At 50.6% G+C, this 20,280-nt stretch overlaps 1 protein-coding gene across 1 annotated transcript in view; it reads right to left on the bottom strand.

The window, feature by feature from the left end:
- The window catches only part of LOC144593825 (phospholipase B1, membrane-associated-like), a 171,067-nt gene that overhangs the window by 113,867 nt on the left and 36,920 nt on the right, over positions 1-20,280 (bottom strand). Inside the window, exons 3-12 of the mRNA XM_078399942.1 lie at positions 20,053-20,111; positions 19,933-19,967; positions 18,511-18,554; positions 17,421-17,520; positions 12,707-12,758; positions 12,012-12,092; positions 9,370-9,435; positions 6,689-6,786; positions 5,703-5,778; positions 4,201-4,305 (exon numbers count right to left, since the gene is read on the bottom strand). Of these exons, the coding sequence (XP_078256068.1) occupies positions 4,201-4,305; positions 5,703-5,778; positions 6,689-6,786; positions 9,370-9,435; positions 12,012-12,092; positions 12,707-12,758; positions 17,421-17,520; positions 18,511-18,554; positions 19,933-19,967; positions 20,053-20,111 (716 nt within the window). The remainder of the gene's footprint in view (positions 1-4,200; positions 4,306-5,702; positions 5,779-6,688; positions 6,787-9,369; positions 9,436-12,011; positions 12,093-12,706; positions 12,759-17,420; positions 17,521-18,510; positions 18,555-19,932; positions 19,968-20,052; positions 20,112-20,280) is intronic.

Raw genomic sequence — 20,280 nt, 5'->3', positions numbered from 1 at the left:
CACATTGTCCGGGCCCACAGTGTCGGGGCCCACAGTGTCCGGGCCTACAGTGTCCGGGCGTACAGTGTCGGGGCCTACAGTGTCCGGGCCTACAGCTAATAGGGGACAGTTGGCAACCCTACCCTAGGTATCCATTACCCTATATATAAATCCCTGAACCCCTGAATCACACCCCAGCCCATAATCACTCCCACAACATGCATTAATATGCAAATTCTCCACATCACATGCACTGTAGCCACTTAGAACACAGAACAGTACAACACAGGAGCTGGTCTTTAGATAAATTACTTTACTTTAGTTTTCTTTAGTTTGCAGATGCAGCGCGGAAACAGGCCCTTCGGCCCACCGAGTCCGTGCCGACCGGCGATCCCCGCACACTAACACTATCCTACACACCAAGGACAGTTTTACAAGTTACCGAATCCTATTTACCTACAAACCTGCACGTCTTTGGAGCATGGGAGGAAACCGGAGATCCCGGAGAAAACCCACGCAGGTCACGGGGAGAACGTACAAACTCCGTACAGACGGCGCCCGTAGTCAGGATGGAACCCGGGTTCCTGGTGCCGTGAGGCAGCAACTCTACCGCTGCGCCACCGTGCCGCACAGTTCAACTCAGTTTAATTCAGTTTAGTTTATCATTGTCACGTGTACCGAGGTACAGTGAAAAGCTTTTGTTGCGTGCTACCCAGTCAGCGGAAAGACAATACATGATTACAATCAAACCTTCCACAGATTTGACTCAGAACATGATGACATTAGACAGATAATTCCACGTATGTTGCAGAACATACTTGGCTAATAAAGTATGATTATGATTATGACTTTTATTTTCCCTCAGCAGGTATTGACTCTTCTTTTCTCTGCACTCAGATTAATTTAGTTCCGGCATGGATATTGTGGGCCGAAGGGCCTGTTCCTGTGCCATGTGTGTGTGTGGGGTGTGTGTGTGTGTTTGTAGGGGGGTGTGTGTCTGGGGTGTGTGTGTGTGTGTGGTGTGAGTGTGGGGTGTGTGTGTGTGGTGTGTGTGTGTGTGTGTGTGTGTGTGTGTGTATCGGGTGTGTGTGTGGGGTGTGTGTGGTGTGTGTGTGTGGGGTGTGTGTGGTGTGTGTGTGGGGTGTGTGTGGTGTGTGTGTGGGGTGTGTGTGGTGTGTGTGTGGGGTGTGTGTGGGGTGTGTGTGTGGGGTGTGTGTGGGGTGTGTGTGGGGTGTGTGTGGGGTGTGTGTGTGGTGTGTGTGTGGGGTGTGTGTGGTGTGTGTGTGGGGTGTGTGTGGGGTGTGTGTGTGGGGGGGGTGAGTATGGGGTGTGTGTGTGTGTGTGTGTGTGTGTGTGTGTGTGTGTGGGGTGTGCGTGGGGTGTGTGTGTGGGGTGTGTGTGGGGTGTGTGTGGGGTGTGTGTGGGGTGTGTGTGTGGGGTGTGTGTGTGTGTGTGTGTGTGTGTGTGGGGGGGGTGTGTGTGGGGTGTGTGTGGGGTGTGTGTGTGTGTGTGTGTGTGTGGGGTGTGTGTGGGGTGTGTGTGTGTGGTGTGTGTGTGTGTGTGTGTGTGTGTGGGGTGTGTGTGTGTGTGGGGTGTGTGTGTGTGTGGGGTGTGTGTGGTGTGTGTGTGGGGTGTGTGTGTGGGGTGTGTGTGTGGGGTGTGTGTGTGTGTGTGTGTGTGTGTGTGTGGGGTGTGTGTGGGGTGTGTGTGTGTGTGTGTGTGTGTGTGTGTGTGTGTGTGTGTGTGTGTGTGTGTGGGGTGTGTGTGTGGTGTGTGTGTGTGTGTGTGTGTGTGTGGGGTGTGTGTGTGTGTGTGTGTGTGTGTGGGGGGGGGGTGAGTATGGGGTGTGTGTGTGTGTGTGTGTGTGTGTGTGTGTGTGCGTGGGGTGTGTGTGTGGGGTGTGTGTGTGTGTGTGTGGGGTGTGTGTGGGGTGTGTGTGTGGGGTGTGTGTGTGTGTGTGTGTGTGTGTGTGGGGTGTGTGTGGGGTGTGTGTGGGGTGTGTGTGTGGGGTGTGTGTGTGTGGGGTGTGTGTGGGGTGTGTGTGTGTGTGTGTGTGTGTGTGTGGGGTGTGTGTGTGTGTGTGGGGTGTGTGTGGGGTGTGTGTGGGGTGTGTGTGTGTGTGTGTGTGTGTGTGGGGTGTGTGTGTGTGTGGGGTGTGTGTGGTGTGTGTGTGTGTGGGGTGTGTGGGGTGTGTGTGTGTGGGGTGTGTGTGTGGGGTGTGTGTGTGTGTGTGTGTGTGTGTGTGTGTGGGGGGGGGGGTGTGTGTGTATGGGGGGTGTGTGTGTGTGTGGGGTGTGTGTGTGTGGGGTGTGTGTGTGTGTGTGTGTGTGGGGTGTGTGTGTGTGTGTGTGTGTGGGGTGTGTGTGTGTGTGTGTGTGTGTGTGTGTGGTGTGTGTGTGTGTGTGTGTGTGTGTGGTGTGTGTGTGTGTGTGTGTGTGTGGGGTGTGTGTGTGTGTGTGTGTGTGTGTGTGTGTGTGTGTGTGTGTGGGGTGTGTGTGTGTGTGTGTGTGGGGTGTGTGTGTGTGTGTGTGTGTGTGTGTGTGTGTGTGTGTGTGTGTGTGTGGGGTGTGTGTGTGTGTGTGTGTGTGTGGGGTGTGTGTGTGTGTGTGTGTGTGTGGGGTGTGTGTGTGTGTGTGTGTGTGGGGTGTGTGTGTGTGTGTGTGTGTGTGGGGTGTGTGTGTGTGTGTGTGTGGTGTGTGTGTGTGTGTGTGTGTGTGGGGTGTGTGTGTGTGTGTGTGTGGGGTGTGTGTGCGTGTGTGTGTGTGTGTGTGTGTGTGTGTGTGTCTCTGTCTGTCTACCTGTCTCGCCATCTCTTGTCTGTCCCTCTCATTAAGAGACCCCTTCTAACGTTATTTTGTTCCACACAGACATTGCGGTCCAAATCTGTACACTGTGGACGGCTTGATTGTAATCATGTATAGACTTTCCTCTGACTGGGTAGCACGCAACAACAAAAGCTATTCACTGTATATAGAAGTTGGGAGGTCATGTTGCAGTTGTATAAGACGTTGGTGAGGCCGCATTTAGAATACTGTGTTCAGTTCTGGGCACCATGTTACAGGAAAGATATTGTCAAGCTGGAAGGTGCACAGAGAAGATTCACGAGGATGTTCCCAGGACCAGAGGGCGTGAGTTATAGGGAGAGGTTGAGCAGGCTGGGTCTCTATTCCATGGAGCGCAGGAGGAATAGGGGTGATCTTATAGAGGTGTACAAAATCATGAGAGGAATAGATCGGGTAGACGCACAGAGTCTTTTACCCAGAGTAGGGGAATCGAGAACCAGAGGACACAGGTTCAAGGTGAAGGGGAAAAGATTTAATAGGAATCTGAGGGGTAACCTTTCCACACAGAGGGTGGTGGGTGTATGGAACAAGCTGCCAGAGGAGGTAGTTGAGGCTGGGACTATCCCATCGTTTACGAAACAGTTAGACAGGTACATGGATAGGACAGGTTTGGAGGGATATGGACCAAGCACAGGCAGGTGGGACTAGTGTAGATGGAACATGTAGGTCGCTATGGGCGAGTCGGGCTGTTTCCACACTGTATCTCTATGCAGAGACTCTCTGACTTTGTATCTCAGTGCAGTAATAAGCTGAGCTAAGCTAAGAGGGGGGGGGGGGGGGAGCTCCATGCATCCAGACTCTCCCATGCAGTCCTGGCTTCCCACACACGATGCATGTCTCTCCTTGACTCCTGCAGCCAAGTGACACGTTGGACACGCTAGAGACAGGAAACATGTTCCCAATGTTGGGGGAGTCCAGAACCAGGGGCCACAGTTTAAGAATAAGGGGTAGGCCATTTAGAACTGAGATGAGGAAAAACCTTTTCAGTCAGAGAGTTGTGATTCTGTGGAATTCTCTGCCTCTAAGGATAGCGGAGTGAGGGGGTATGGGGAGAAGGCAGGAACGGGGTACTGATTGAGAGTGATCAGCCATGATCACATTGAATGGCGGTGCTGGCTCGAAGGGCTGAATGGCCTCCTCCTGCACCTATTGTCTATTGTCTATTGTCAGAAGGCAGTGGAGGCCAATTCTCTGAATGCATTCAAGAGAGAGCTAGATAGAGCTCTTAAGGATAGCGGAGTCAGGGGGTATGGGGAGAAGGCAGGAACGTGGTACTGATTGAGAATGATCAGCCATGATCACATTGAATGGAGGTGCTGGCTCGAAGGGCCGAATGGCCTCCTCCTGCACCTATTGTCTATTGAAGCGATGAACTTACGTCAGTGAGAGGCAACTGCAGGCTGCGGAGGAAGGGTTGCAGAATGACGGTGTAGTCCTCCCGCTTGTCGTAGATCCCCGAATACACCAGGTCCTGGACCGCCTTCTGCCGAAACAACCACAACAAACACTCATCGGTAACAGTATTATTGGCACAGCAGTAGAGTTGCTGCCTCACAGCGAACCTAGCGCCGGAGACTCAGGTTCCATCCCGACTACGGGGGCCGTCTGTACGGAGTTTGTACGTTCTCCCCGTGACCTGCGTGGGTTTTCTCCGAGATCTTCGGTTTCCTCCCACACTCCAAAGACGTGCGGGTTTGTAGGTTAATTGGCTGGGCAAATGTAAAAATTGTCCCTAGTGTGTATAGGATAGTGTTAGTGTGCGGGGATCGCTGGTCGGTGCGGACACGATGGGCTGAAGGGCCTGTTTCTGCACTGAATCTCTAAACTAAACTAAGTAAATAGACTCAAAATGCTGGAGTAACTCAGTGGGACAAGCAGCATCTCCAGAGAAAAGGAATGGGTGATGTTTCGGGTCGGGACCCTTCTTCAGTAAACACTAAACTCGCTTGTCATTTCTTCTGTCACCCTTGCCTGCGGTTCCACGCACATCTGTTGTGTCTAACACACACACACACACACACACACACACACACACACACACACACACACACACACACACACACACACACACACACACACACACACACACACACACACACACACACGCGCGTGCAGCGGTAGAGTTGCTGCCTTACAGCGAATGCAGCGCCGGAGACCTGGGTTCCATCCCGACTACGGGTGCTGTCTGTACGGAGTTTGTACGTTCTCCCCGTGACTTTTCTCCGAGATCTTCGGTTTCCTCCCACACTCCAAAGACGTGCAGGTTTGTAGGTTAATTGGCTTGGTATAAATGTAAAAATTGTCCCCAGTGGGTGTAGGATAGTGTTAGTGTGCGGGGATCGCTGGTCGGCGCGGACCTGGTGGGGCAAAGGGCCTGTTTCCTCGCTGTATCTCCAAACTAAAGTCGCCTTTTCCGGGGACGCTGCCTGGCCCTCTGAGTTACTCCAGCACATTGTGTCTTTTTTTGTGTAAACCAGCATCTGCAGTTCCTTTTTTTTCCCCCCTCACAGATCAGAGTTGTGCTTGGCAGCATGTTCTGCACAGACATCGTGGGCTGAAGGGCCTGCTCTTGTGCTGTACTGTCCTATGTTCTAACACGCGATACGGCAAGGACCAGTTCCGGCAGAATCTGTTCTCCCCGTGACCTGCGTGGGTTTTCTCCGAGATCATTGGTTTCCTCCTACACTCCAAAGACGTGCAGGTTTGTAGGTTAATTGGCTGGGCAAATGTAAAAATTGTCCCTAGTGTGTGTAGGATAGTGTCAGTGTGCGGGGATCGCTGGGCGGCGCGGACCCGGTGGGCCGAAGGGCCTGTTTCTGCACTGTACCTCTAAATCTAAAATCTACCACCAGCAATAAATGAGGTTGAAGTGGCACCTACCCTATAGTGACTGCTAATGTTGTTTTCAGATACGTTTCCCGAGTCGTGGAATTTAGCCAGGCACTCACAAAAAACCCTGTGGAACAAAGAAAGATCATAAGAACATGTCTTTGTGGATCATAAGAGCTAGATCTTCACGGAGAGATAGATAGATTCTTGATCAGTACGGATGTCAGGGGTGATGGGGAGAAGGCAGGAGAATGGGGTTAGGAGGGAGAGATAGATCAGCCACGATCGGATGGCAGAACAGACTTGATGGGCCGAATGGCCTAATTCTGCTCCTGTTATTTATAATCTTATGACCTTATAAGAGGTCCCTATGGTGAAAACGAGTTAGAAACATGTTTCATTTCATAAGTTCATAGATCAATAAGCTATAGGACTAGAATTAGGCCATTCGGCCCATCAGGTCTACTCCGCCATTCAATCGTGGCTAACCTATCTTTTCTTCGTAACCCCATTCTCCTGCCTTCTCCCGTTAACCCCTGACACCCACACTAACTTAGTTTAGTTTAGTTTGGTGATACGGCGCGGAAACAGGGCCCTTCAGCCCACCGAGTCCGCACCGACCAGCGATCCCCGCACATCAACACTATCCTAGGTAGACACACAATGCTGGAGTAACTCAGCAGGTCAGGCAGCATCTCAGGAGAGAAGGAATGGGCGACGTTTCGGGTCGAGGCCCTTTCCTACACACACTAGTGACAATTTACATTTGTACCAAGCCAATTAACCTACAAACCTGCACGTCTTCGGAGTGTGGGAGGAAACCGGAGCACCCGGAGAAAACCCAGGCAGGTCACAGGGAGAACGTACAAACTCCGCACAGACAGCACCCGTGGTCGGGATGGAACCCGGGTCTCCGGCGCTGTGAGGCGGCAACTCTACCAAGCATCTGTCGATCTCCACCTTAAAAATACCCATTGATTTGGCCTCCACCGCGGTGTGAGGCAGAAGAAGGGCAGGATTGTGAGCGCAGACCTTACCCTGATCTGCGTTTGTGTGCAGTGGGGCCTGCGTTGTAGTGTTGGAGGAAGCTGTTGATGTTCGGCATCTCCACCAGGTTCACAAAGGCCCGAGGCACCTGGGTAGAGGTACACGTGCAGTGAAATCAGACGATAATTCACACAGAGTCATACAGCGTGGAAACAGGCCCTTCGGCCCAACTCGGCCACACCTGCCAACAATGTCCCAGCTACACTAGTCCCACCTGCCTGCGCTTGGTCCATATCCCACCAAACCTGACCCATCCATGTGTACGAAAAAAAATGCAGATGCTGGATTAAATCGAGGGTCGACATAAAATGCTGGAGTAACTCAGCGGGTCAGGCAGCATCTCTGGAGGGAAGGAATGGGTGACGTTTCGGGTCAATAGACAATAGACAATAGGTGCAGGAGGATGCCATTCGGCCCTTCGAGCCAGCACTGCCATTCAATGTGATCATGGCTGATCATTCCCAATCAGTGCCCCGTTCCTGCTTTCTCCCCATACCCCCTGACTCCGCTATCCTTAAGAGCTCTATCTAGCTCTCTCTTGAATGTATTCAGAGAATTGACCTCCACTGCCTTCTGAGGCAGAGAATTCCACAGATTCACAACTTTCTGACTGAAAAAGTTTTTCCTCATCTCAGTTCAAAATGGCCTACCCCTTATTCTTAAACTGTGGTCCCTGGTTCTGGACTCCCCCAACATTGGGAACATGTTTCCTGCCTCTAACGTGTCCAACCCCTTAATAATCTTATATGTTTCGAGAAGATCCCCTCTCATCCTTCTAAATTCCAGTGTATACAAGCCTAGTCGCTCCAGTTTTTCAACATATGGCAGTCCCGCCATTCAGACTGAAGAAGAGTCGAGAGCCAAAACGTCACCCATTCCTTCTCTCCAGAGATGGGTGACGTTTTGGTTCGAGACCCTTCTTCAGACTGATGTCAGGGGAGGGGGCGGGACAAAGATAGAAGACTGGTGGGAGAACTGGGAAGGGAGAGGGAATAGAGAGGGAAAGCAAGGGCTATCTGAAGTTAGAGAAGTCATTATCCATGTACCTGTCTGACTGTTTCTTAAACGCCATAATGTGTGTTGAGGCGATACAGATCTTCTTGCATTAAACATTATTCCCTTTATCCTGTAACTGTATACTGTCGATGGCTTGAAACGTTATCATGTATTGTCTATTGGCTTCTTCTTGACTTCTCTAAACATTAACTTCTCTAAATATTGACTTCTCTATCTTCAAGTAACCCTTGCTTTCCCTCTCTCTCCATATCTCCACCCTCCCAGTTCTCTGACCAGTCTGACCGTCCCCGACTCCATTTTATCTCCATATGCTTTGTTGTTACATTATCCTAGTTAACAATGGTCTATTCGACATTTTCCTCGATTTCCATCCTCTTGGCGAATTTGAGGAAGGACATTCTTACTATTGAGGGCGTGCAGCGTAGGTTTACTAGGTTAATTCCCGGAATGGCGGGACTGTCGTATGTTGAAAGACTGGAGCGACTAGGCTTGTATACACTGGAATTTAGAAGGATGAGAGGAGATCTTATCGAAACGTATAAGATTATTAAGGGGTCGGACACGTTAGAGGCAGGAAACATGTTCCTGATGTTGGGGGAGTCCAGAACCAGGGGCCACAGTTTAAGAATAAGGGGTAGGCCATTTAGAACAGAGATGAGGAAAAACCTTTTCACTCAGAGAGTTGTAAATCTGTGGAATTCTCTGCCTCAGAAGGCAGTGGAGGCCAATTCTCTGAATGAATTCAAGAGAGAGCTGGATAGAGCTCTTAAGGATAGCGGAGTCAGGAGGTATGGGGAGAAGGCAGGAACGGGGTACTGATTGTGGATGATCAGCCATGATCATGGTGATTGGTGATGCTGGCTCGAAGGGCCGAATGGCCTATTCCTGCACCTATTGCCTATTGTCTATTGATGTCTCGTTTTCACACCGTACACTTCCTTATCTCTGTGTCTCCCCCTCCCCGACTCTCAGTCTGAAAAAGGGTCTCGACCCGAAACGTCACCCATTCCTTTAGGCACTTTGGCCTTCATCAGTCAGAGTATTGAGTATAGAAGTTGGGAGGTCATGTTACAGTTGTACAAGACGTTGGTGAGACCACATTTAGAATATTGTGTTCAGTTCTGGGCACCATGTTATAGGAAAGATATTGTCAAGCTTGAAAGGGTTCAGAAAAGATTCACGAGGATGTTGCCAGGACTAGAGGGTGTGAGCTACAGGGAGAGGTTGAGTAGGCTGGGTCTCTATTCCATGGAGCGCAGGAGGATGAAGGGAGATCTTATAGAGGTGTACAAAATCATGAGAGGAATAGGTCGGGTAGATGTACAGAGTCTTTTACCCAGAGTAGGGGAATCGAGGACCAGAGGACATAGGTTCAAGGTGAAGGGGAAAAGATTTAATAGGAATTCGAGGGGGTAACCTTTTCACACAGAGGGTGGTGGGTGTATGGAACAAGCTGCCAGAGGAGGTAGTTGAGGCTGGGACTATCCCATCGTTTAAGAAACAGTTGGACAGGTACATGGATAGGACAGGTTTGGAGGGATATGGACCAAACGCAGGCAAGTTGGCCAGTGTGGGCGAGTTGGGCTGAAGGGCCAGTTTCCACACTGCATCACTCTATGACTCTATGACTCTATGACTCTATGACTGTGCTTACCTCCTGATAGAATATATCCAGAGCATCCTTAATTCTGATTGCAACATTTTCTGGTGAGTGATGCTCCTGAATAAAAGAATTAAAGAAAGAACACCTTCAACACTTTGCAGATGATCGCTTCCCAGTCAAAGATATCCCTGTTCAATTGATCAATTGAAAAGTGCAGCGTGGAAACAGGCCCTTCGGCCCATCGATCGTTGACCTACGATCCATTGATCACCCTTCCACGCTGGTTCTTTTCGACATTAGACTCAGGCACAAGAGAGGCAGCGCGGAAACAGGCCCTTCGGCCCACCAAGTCCGTGCCCACCCACCTCCTCCCTCCCCTTTCCGAAGCCTCACGTCCTTCTTTTAATGGGGCATCCATAACTATACGCAGTACATGGGCGGTCACGGTGGCGCAGCGGTAGAGTTGCTGCCTTGCAGCGCCGGAGACCCGGGTTCCATCCCGACTACGGGCGCTGTCTGTGCGGAGTTTGTACGTTCTCCCCGTGACCTGCGTGGGTTTTCTCCGAGATCTTCGGTTTCCTCCCACACTCCAAAGACGCGCAGGTTTGTAGGTTAATTGGCTTGGTGTAAATGCACAGATTGTCCCTAGTGTATCTATCGTGTTAGTGTGCGGGGATCATTGGTCGGTGCAGATTCAGTGGGCCGAAGGGCCTGTTTCTGTGCTGCAGCTCGAAATTAAACTTAACTAAACTAATCTACTCCAAATGCAACATAATTAAAGTCCTATATCTCTGCATCATGACTTACACTTCATGGTCCGGTCTAGGAAGGCAAGAGAATTCTACATGCCTTCTTTACCACTCTGTCTGCTTGTGTTGCCTCTGTCAGGTAGTTGTGGACTTAGACCCGAAGATCCCTCTGTACATGAATTTAGAAACAAGGAACTGCAGATGTCGACTTACAATAAAAGACACAAAGTGCTGGAGTAACTCAGCGGGTCAGGCAGCATCTCTGGAGAACATGGATGGGTGACGTTTCACAGAGTGCTGGAGTAACTCAGCGGGTCAGGCAGCATCTCTGGAGAACGTGGATGGGTGACGTTTCACCTGAGGGCCCTTCTTCAGACTGTGTTAGTTTGCACCTTTCCAAACCTAACTCTGGACGTTCAAAATTTGATCCTCATTACTGTTATCAATGGAGATCCTTGGACTATCTTTAATCAGACTTTACTGGACTTTTTTTTTAGTTTAGAGATACAGCGCGGAAACAGACCCTACGGCCCGTCTAGTCGGCAAAGACTAGCGATCACCCGTACACTGGCACCACCCTGCGCCCTGGGGTCCATTTACAGAAGCCAATTAAACTACAAACCCGCACGTCTTTGGAGTGTGGGGAGGAAACCGAAGATCTCGGAGAAAACCCACGCAGGTCACGGGGAGAAGGTACAAACTCCGTACAGACGGCACCCGTAGTGGGGATGGAACCCGGGTCTCCGGCGCTGCACCACCCACACTATCTTGTGCTGAATATTGTCCCCTTTATCGTGTATCTGTACACTGTGGACAGCACGACTGTAATCATGTATAGTCTTTCCGCTGACGGGATAGCACGCAACAAAAGCTTTTCACTCTACCTGACAGTGACAATACACTAAACTAAATTTATTGGTTCATTCTGCCTTAGCACCCTTAAGTACATCACTCTGATTCTGGCCTCTCTCCACTGGCTCCCAGTACGGTACAGAATCAACTTCAAGCTCCTCCTATTCACATACAAAGCCCTAAACGGGCTTCCCCCCTCCCCCCCCCCCCCCCCCCCCCCCCCCACTATATCAAACATCTTCTACCCCACCACTCTATCCCCAGGTCCCTCAGGTCGGCCGACTTGGGGCTACTCACTATCCCGCGGTCTAGGCTTAAGCTCAGGGGTGACCGCGCTTTTGCGGTTGCAGCTCCTAGACTGTGGAACAGCATCCCTCTCCCCATCAGAACTGCCCCCTCCATCCACTCCTTTAAGTCCAGGCTCAAAACCTATTTCTACTCCCTAGCGTTTGAGGCTCCTCTGAGTGGGCGCTGTGAACTGTTTATGTATGTGCTGTTATGTTTGTGTGCCATTGTATGTTCGTTCTTAGTACCTGAACTGATGTACAGCACTTTGGTCAACCTGGGTTGTTTTTAAACGTGCTGTACAAATAAAATTGACTTGACTTGACTTGACTTAAGCAGTAGCAGGATTGTCACCTTGTGGTGGTGGAGAAGCTTGTGTGGTCCTGAGACCCTGAGAGCGTCTGGAGCCACGCTCCTGGTAGGGTCACCCGTGGCGGTAAGGTCGAGGGGGAGGGAGGTCCCTGACAAAGAGCGATCCAACCAAGACCTCAACGGTGGAACAGGCGGAGGATGATTGCTGACTTTAGTGGAGCGTCACAACGGCTGGGAAGGCGGATGGATGAAGGCTGCAGCAGGAAAGGGTCCCCGGTCGTCTTGGACTCCACGCCACTGGATCCTGACCCAGATCTGTCAAGGACCGTGTGGTGGCTGTCTGTGCACCAGTCTCCCCACGTTAAACAAAGTCACGCACAGGCGTCCGACCCTATGGAGAGGACAGTCACACTCGCTTCCAGTGACCGCCGATGATGATGTTATAGTGAATACACAAAGACATCACTACTTAATAAGAGTATTTTTGCACATTACCTCGTTTGTGCAGTAAGCACACAGATCGGCGATGCCAATGTAGACTGTGATCAGCTTCCAATCCCTCTGAAAGTCAACGTGCTGAAAGAGATGCAGGCCCTGTTAGTTGCTGCTCATTTATCATTTTTGGTTTACTTTAGAGACACAGTGTGGAAACAGGCCCTTCAGCCCACCGGGTCCGCGCCGACCAGCGATCGCCCGCGCAGTAGTTCTATCGGGGCGGCACGGTGGCGCAGCGGTAGAGTTGCTGCCTTACAGCGAATGCAGTGCCGGAGACTCGGGTTCAATCCTGACTACGGGCGCCGTCTGTACGGAGTTTGTACGTTCTCCCCGTGACCTGCGTGGGTTTTCTCCGAGATCTGGCGGTTTCCTCCCACACTCCAAAGACGTACAGGTTTGTAGGTTAATTGGCTGGGCAAATGTAAAAATTGTCCCCAGTGGGTGTAGGATAGTGTTAATGTGCGGGGATCGCTGGGCGGCGCGGACCCGGTGGGCCGAAGGGCCTGCTTCCGCGCTGTATCTCTAAAATCTAAAAAAAAAACGAAACACTCGTGTGGGAAGGAACTGCAGATGCTGGTTTAAACCGAAGGTAGGCGCAAAAAGCCGGAGTAACTCAGCGGGACGGGCGGCATCTCTGGAGAGAAGGGATGGGTGACATTTCGAGTTGGGACCCTTCTTCAGACCCAAGCACTCACCGGATTACTCTTTAAACTGTTCACCAGCCTCAGAGCCTGCCCCGACAACTCCCTGAAATAAACGGATCACGGCGTTATTAGGTGGACTTACATTATGGAAGATATTAGACAATATCAAAAACATCAGCTGCTCTTACATATGACAACACCAGTGGAGATTTGCCGCCCCTCAGTTCCATCCAAGCTCCCCCAGAACAATCTCATCAGATCCATTGCCCTCCCTCGCGCAAAGGTGGTGCAGCGGTAGAGTTGCTGCCTTACAGTGCTTGCAGCGCCAGAGACCCGGGATGAGACAAAAGACAATAGGTGCAGGAGGAGGCCCTTCAGCCCTTCGAGCCAGCACCGCCATTCACCGTGATCATGGCTGATCATCCACAATCAGTACCCCGTTCCTGCCTTCTCCCCATACCCCCTGACTCCACTATCCTTAAGAGCTCTATCTAGCTCTCTCTTGAAAGCATCCAGATAATTGGCCTCCACTGCCTTCTGAGGCAGAGAGTTCCACAGATTCACAACTCTCTGGGTGAAAAAGTTCTTCCTCATCTCCGTTCTAAATGGCCTACCCCTTATTCTTAAACTATGGCCCTTTAATCCCGGCTACGGGTGCTGTCTGTACGGAGTTTGTACGTTCTCCCTGTGACCTGCATGGGTTTTCTCCAAGATAGACAATAGACAATAGGTGCAGGAGGAGGCTATTTGGCCCTTCGAGCTAGCACCACCATTCAATGTGATTGTGGTTGATCATTCTCAATCAGATCTTCGGTTTCCTCCCACACTCCAAAGAGGTTTGTAGGTTAATTGGCTTAATAAATGTAAAAATTGTCCCTAGTGTGTGTAGGACAGTGTTAATGTGCGGGGTTCGCTGGTCGGCACGGACCTGGTGGGCCGAAGGGCCTGTTTCCGCGCTGTATCTCTAAATCTAAACTAAAGTGTTGGAGAAACTAAGCGGGTCAGGCAGTACCTCTGGTGAGAAAGGATGGGTGGCATTTCAGACTGAGACTCTTCAGTCTGTAGAGGGTCCCGACTTGAAACGTCGCCCATTCCTTCTCTCCAGAGATGCTGCCTGTCCCGCTGAGTTACTCCAGCATTTTGTGTCTGTCTTCGGTATAAACCAGCACCTGCACCTATTTCCCTGTCTGGTCGGTTCCCTGTACCTTTCCAACTCTCAGGGAGTGTTGCAGAGCAGAGGGATGAAGAACTAATTTAGTTTAGTTGAGTTTAGTTCAGTTGAGTGATACAGGGCAGAAACAGGCCCTTCGGCCCACCGAGTCCGCGCCGACCAGCGATCATACATGATCTCTCACACACACCGAGGACAATTTACAGAAGGCAATCAACCTACAAACATGGACGGCTTTGGGATGTGGGAGGAAAGCATGCGGTCATGGGGAGAACGTACAAACTCCACACAGACAGCACCTGTAGTCAGGATGGAACCCGGGTCTCTGGCGCTGTGAGGCAGCAGCTCTACCCGCTGCACCATTGTTCCCTGAAAGTGGCATCACATGTAGGTAGGGTGCTAAAGAGGACTTTTGGTACATTAGACTTCATCAGACAGGGTATTGAGTATAGAAGTTGGGACATTAGGTTACAGTTGTGCAAAACGCTGGTGTGGCCACATTCGGATGATTGTGTCCCGTTTTGGTCACCCTGCAATAGCAAGGATGTCATTAAGCTGGAAATAGTGCAAAGAAGATTTATGAGGATGTTGCCAGGGCCTGAGAGGTTGAGCAGGCTAGGACTTTATAACTTGGAGCGCAGGAGGCTGTGGGGCAGGGTTGCCAACTGTCCTGCATTAGCCGGGACATCCTGTATATTGGACTAAATTGGTTTGCCCCGTACAGGGGGGGGGGGGGCGCTGTAAGCCCGGACACTGTAGGCCCGGACACTGTAGGCTCGGTCATTGTAGGCCCGGACATTGTAGGCTACGGACACTGTAGGCCCGTACACTGTAGACCCGGACACTGTAGGCCCGGACACTGTAGGCCCGGACACTGTAGGCTCGGTCATTGTAGGCCCGGTCATTGTAGGCTACGGACACTGTAGGCCCGTACACTGTAGACCCGGACACTGTAGGCCCGGAGACCCGGCGCCCCCTAATAGAGGTTGCATTGCAACGCGCCTCCCGGCCCGGGCAGCCGCCATTGGTGGAGCGGGAGCACGTGGTCGCTGGCTGGGGGGGTGACGTCACCTTGTCCCTTATTTGGGAGTGGGATAGTTGGCAACCCTACTGTGGGGTGACCTTAGAGAGGTGCATAAAATCATGAGGGTGAAGGTACATAGTATTTCACCCAGAGTAGGGGAATCAAGAACCAGAGGACATAGGTTTAAGGTGAGAGGGGAAAGATTTGATAGAACCTGAGAGGGAGCACATTCACTGAAGCTGGTGGGTATGTGGAACGAGCTGCCAGTAGAGGTAGTTGAGGTAGGTACTCTGGAATTTGAATGGTACACAGATTGGAAAGGTTTAGAGGGATATGTGCCACATAACAAGAGGAGTTGAGTATAGGAGCAAAGAGGTCCTTCTGCAGTTGTACAGGGCCCTGGTGAGACCACACCTGGAGTACTGTGTGCAGTTTTGGTCTCCAAATTTGAGGAAGGATATTCTTGCTATTGAGGGCGTACAGCGTAGGTTTACTAGGTTAATTCCCGGAATGGCGGGAGTGTCGTATGTTGAAAGACTGGAGTGACTAGGCTTGTATACACTGGAATTTAGAAGGATGAGAGGGGATCTTATTGAAACATATAAGATTATTAAAGGGTTGGACACGCTAGAGGCAGAAAACATGTTCCCAATGTTGGGGGTGTCCAGAACCAGGGGCCACAGTTTAAGAATAAGGGGTAGGCCATTTAGAACGGAGATGAGGAAAAACTTTTTCAGTCAGAGAGTTGTGAATCTGTGGAATTCTCTGCCTCAGAAGGCAGTGGAGGCCAATTCTCTGAATGCATTCAAAAGAGAACTAGATAGAGGTCTTAAGGATAGTGGAGTCAGGGGGTATGGGGAGAAGGCAGGAACGGGGTACTGATTGAGAATGATCAGCCATGATCACATTGAATGGTGGTGCTGGCTCGAAGGGCCGAATGGCCTACTCCTGCACCTGTTGTCTATTATCTATAAGGGCATGTGGGTTTAGCTTAGATGTGGTATCTTGGCAGCCTGAACAAATAGGGCCGAAGGATCTGTTTAGTTTAGTTTAGTTTAGTTTAGAGATACAGCGCGGAAACAGGCCCTTTCGGCCCACCGGGTCCGCACCGACCAGCGATCCCCGCACACTAACGCTACGGACAATTTCTACATTTACCAAGCCAATTAACCCACAAACCTGCACATCTTTGGAGTGTGGGATGAAACCGAAAATCTCGGAGAAAACCCACGCAGGTCACGGCGAGAACGTACAAACTCAGTACAGACGACGCCCGTAGTCGGGATGGAACCCGGGTCTCCGGCGCTGCATTCGCTGTAAGGCAGCAACTCTACTGCAGCGCCACCGTGCTGCCCGAGGGATGTGGGCATGTGGGATTAGCTTAGATGTGGCATCTTGGGCAGCCTGAACAAGTAGGGCTGAAGGATCTGTTTCCATGCTGTATGACCATATTTTAGTTTATGTTTTAGAGATACAGTGTGGAAACAAGCCCTTTGGCCCACCGAATCCGTGCCGGCCGGAGCAAGAGATTAGGGTAAATGCGCAGGTAAATGGGGCAGCACGGTGGCGCGGCGGTAGAGTCGCTGCCTTACAGCGCCAGGGACCCGGGTTTGTGCTGTCTGTACGGAGTTTGTACGTTCTCCCCGTGACCTGCGTGGGTTTTCTCTGAGATCTTCGGTTTCCTCCCACACTCCAAAGACGTGCAGGTTTGTAGGTTAACTGGCTTGGTGTAATTGTATAAATGTAAAATTGTCCCCAGTGGGTGTAGGATAGTGTTAGTGTGCGGGGATCGCTGGTCGGTAAGGACTGGCTGGGCCGAAGGGCCTGTTTCCGTGCCGTATCTCTAAACTAATCTAAAACATATAGTGTAGGAGAATTAAGAACTTGAGGACATAGGTATAAAGTGTGGGGGGAGATTTAATAGGAATCTGAGGGGTGGCATTTTCACAGAGGGTGGTGGGTGTATGGAACAAGCTGCCAGAGGAGGTGGTTGAACCAGAGACTATCACAGAGTTTAAGAAACAGTTAGACAGGTACATGGATAGATTTATATTTAGATTTAGAGATACAGCGCGGAAACAGGCCCTTCGGCCCACCGAGTCCGTGCCGCCCAGCGATCCCCGCACATTAACACTATCCTACACACACTAGGGACAATTTAAAAAAAAACATTTTACCCAGTCATTTACATTTTACCCAGTCAATTAACCTACAAACCTGCACGTCTTTGGAGTGTGGGAGGAAACCGAAGATCTCGGAGAAAACCCACGCAGGTCACGGGGAGAACGTACAAACTCCGTACAGACGGCGCCCATAGTCGGGATGGAACCCGAGTCTCCGGCGCTGCATTCGCTGTAAGGCGGCAACTCTATCGCCGCGCCACCGTGCCGGTAGGTGGGACGAGTGTAGATGGGACATGTTGGCCAGTGTGGGCAAGATGGGCCGAAGGGCCTGTATCCACGCCGTATCACTCTACGACTCTGACACCACCCCTCGTAAAACCCTTCACAACTGTATAGAAATGCCAGGACCGACAAAGGCAAGGCCTTCTCAAAAAAGAGTTAACATACTCAGCCTTGACGTTCAGAATAGACTGGTCCAAGGCGTTGTCATGGATCCTGTTGCCTGGCGAGTATCCGATAATGTCGGGGTTAAAGGTCATCAGAATATCTGTGGAATAGAAAGATGATCAGGAGGGTTCGGCGTTGTAAATTACTCAGGTATGGCCAAACGGACAGGATTGTTTGGAGATACCTGACCCGCTGAGTTACTCCAACACGTTAGTTTAGGTTAGAGATACAACGCGGAAACAGGCCCTTTGGCCCACTGAGTCCGCACCGACCAGTGATCCCCGCACACTAACACTATCCTACACACACTAGGGACAAGTTACATTTATACCAACCCAATCAACCTGCGAACCTGCACGTCTTTGGAGTGTGGGAGGAAACTCAAGATCTTGGAGAAAACCCACGCAGGTAACGGGGAGAACGTACACACTCTGTACAGACAGCATCCATAGTCAGGGCCTACAGCATCCGGGCCTACAGCGCCAGGCCTACAGCGCCCCCCGACGCCTATCACGGGACAAGGCCGGTCCCATATGGGACAAATAAATCTAGCCCAAAATTCGGGATGTCCCGGTTAAATCGGGACAGTTGGCAACCCTACTCCAAACCCACATGTCTTTCGAATTGTTATAGAGTTATGGAGACATAGCTCAGAAACAGGCCTTTCCATCTAACTTGACCATGCCCACCCCGATACCCCATGTAAGCTACCCGCATTTGACTGCATTTGGCCCATCTCTCCAGACCTTTCCGTTTTGTGTTGAGTTTGAGTTGAGCTGAGTTTAGTTTATTGTCACGTGTACCGAGGTAGAGTGAAAAGCTTTTGTTGCGTGCTAACCAGTCAGCTGAAAGACAATACAGTGTACAGATGGAGAGAGAGAGAAACGATCGCCGAGCCTGCGCTTGGTCTCAATGATGTGGAGAAGTTGACACCTGGAACAGCGGATACAGTAGATGAGGTTGGAGGAGGTGCAGGTGAACCTCTGCCTCACCTGGAAAGACTGACTCCCAGCTGGGCTCTCTTGGAGGCCCAGAAAGCAGAGTGCGACCAAATATTGCCACTGCTGGGGGACCGTTTATCGGCACGTACCTGGAAATGAAGCTTGCGTCCTGCCAAATGGATCCTCACCAATGCTTCAGTTAAGAAAAAAGACAAAGATAAATTTGGGTTTAGGATTATTACTGTCAGATGTACCGAGTTTCAGTGATTTTTTAGTTTTAGAGATTAAACGCAGAAGCATGTCCTTCGGCCCACCGAGTCCGCACCGACCAGCGATCCCCGCACACTAGCATCATCCTGGACAATTTCCGCATTTACCAAGCCAATTAACCTACAAACCTGCACGTCTTTGGAGTGTGGGAAGAAACTGAAGATCTCGGAGAAAACCCACGCAGGTCATGGGGAGAACGTACAAACTCTGTACAGACAGCGCCAATAGTCGGGATGGAACCCGGGTCTCTGGCATCGCGAGGCAGCAACTCTACCGCTGCGCCATCGTGACACCTATCCACATTCTTCAGAGGCACCGCCTGACCCACTGAGCTCCTCCAGCACTTTGTGTTTTTCCTTGTTAAACCAGCATCTGCATTTCCTTGTTTCCACCAATTAAATTCATGCTTATCATTTGGCTTTCACTCTAATTGTTTAGTTTAGTTTAATTTGGAGATACAGCGCGGAAACAGGCTCTTCGGCCCACCAGGTCCGCGCCGCCCAGCGATCCCCGCACATTAACACTATCCGACACCCACTAGGGACAATTTTTACATTTGCCAAGCCAATTAACCTACAAACCTGCACGTCTTTGGAGTGTGGGAGGAAACCGAAGATCTCGGAGAAAACCCATGCAGATTTCGAGGAGAACGTACAAACTCCGTACAGACGGCGCCCGTAGTCGGGATGGAACCCGGGTCTCTGTAAGGCAGCAACTCTACCGCTGTGCCACCGTGCCAACCTGGCACATCTAAGATAATGTATTCCAGATATTCTGGGTCCCTCCCCTCTACTGCCGAGTCTCCTTGTATTCACTGGAATTTAGAAGGATGAGAGGGGATCTTATAGAAATGTATAAGATTATTAAGGGGTTGGACACGTTAGAGGCAGGAAACATGTTCCCAATATTGGGGGAGTCCAGAACCAGGGGCCACAGTTTAAGAATAAGGGGTAGGCCATTTAGAACTGAGATGAGGAAAAGCTTTTTCAGTCAGAGAGTTGTGAATCTGTGGAATTCTCTGCCTCAGGAGGCCAATTCTCTGGATGCATTCAAGAGAGAGCTAGATAGAGCTCTTAATGATAGCGGAGTCAGGGGGTATGGGGAGAAGGCAGGAACGGGGTACTGATTGTGGATGATCAGCCATGATTGCAGTGAATGACTGCTGGCTTAAAGGGCCGAATGGCCTCCTCCTGCACCTATTGTCTATTGTCTATTGTCTAGTGATTTACTGGGATATCAATGAAAAGCGAGGGTTAAGCAAAATAAAAATTGGCTGCTATTTTCAGGTTGAAAATCATTACCTTATCGATTGTACTGTGTCCTCTGTAGAAACAGCCTGGAAATAAGCAGTGAGGGGTTAGTGTGCACTGTAAACAAGTTGCATGCTCACGAAATTCCCAGGCAATATTAAGCAAACTCACGATTAGCGAATCCCCCATCTTGGCAACGACTTTTATCTCTGATGGTCTCAAAGCATGAACTGTGGAGAGATGGACAGAATAGAGAGAATAAAATTAACCCAACTAGTTTACAGCCAGCAGGTCAGGCAGCATCTCTGGAGGACATGGATAGGTGACGTTTCACAGAGTCATAGAGTCATAGAGTGATACAGTGTGGAAACAGGCCCTTCATAGAGTCACAGAGTGATA

Source organism: Rhinoraja longicauda, chromosome 5, assembly GCF_053455715.1.
Source record: "Rhinoraja longicauda isolate Sanriku21f chromosome 5, sRhiLon1.1, whole genome shotgun sequence".
NCBI lineage: Eukaryota > Metazoa > Chordata > Chondrichthyes > Rajiformes > Arhynchobatidae > Rhinoraja > Rhinoraja longicauda.
Note: the sequence above shows the minus strand (reverse complement) of the source record. Positions and strands in the feature narration are given on the sequence as shown.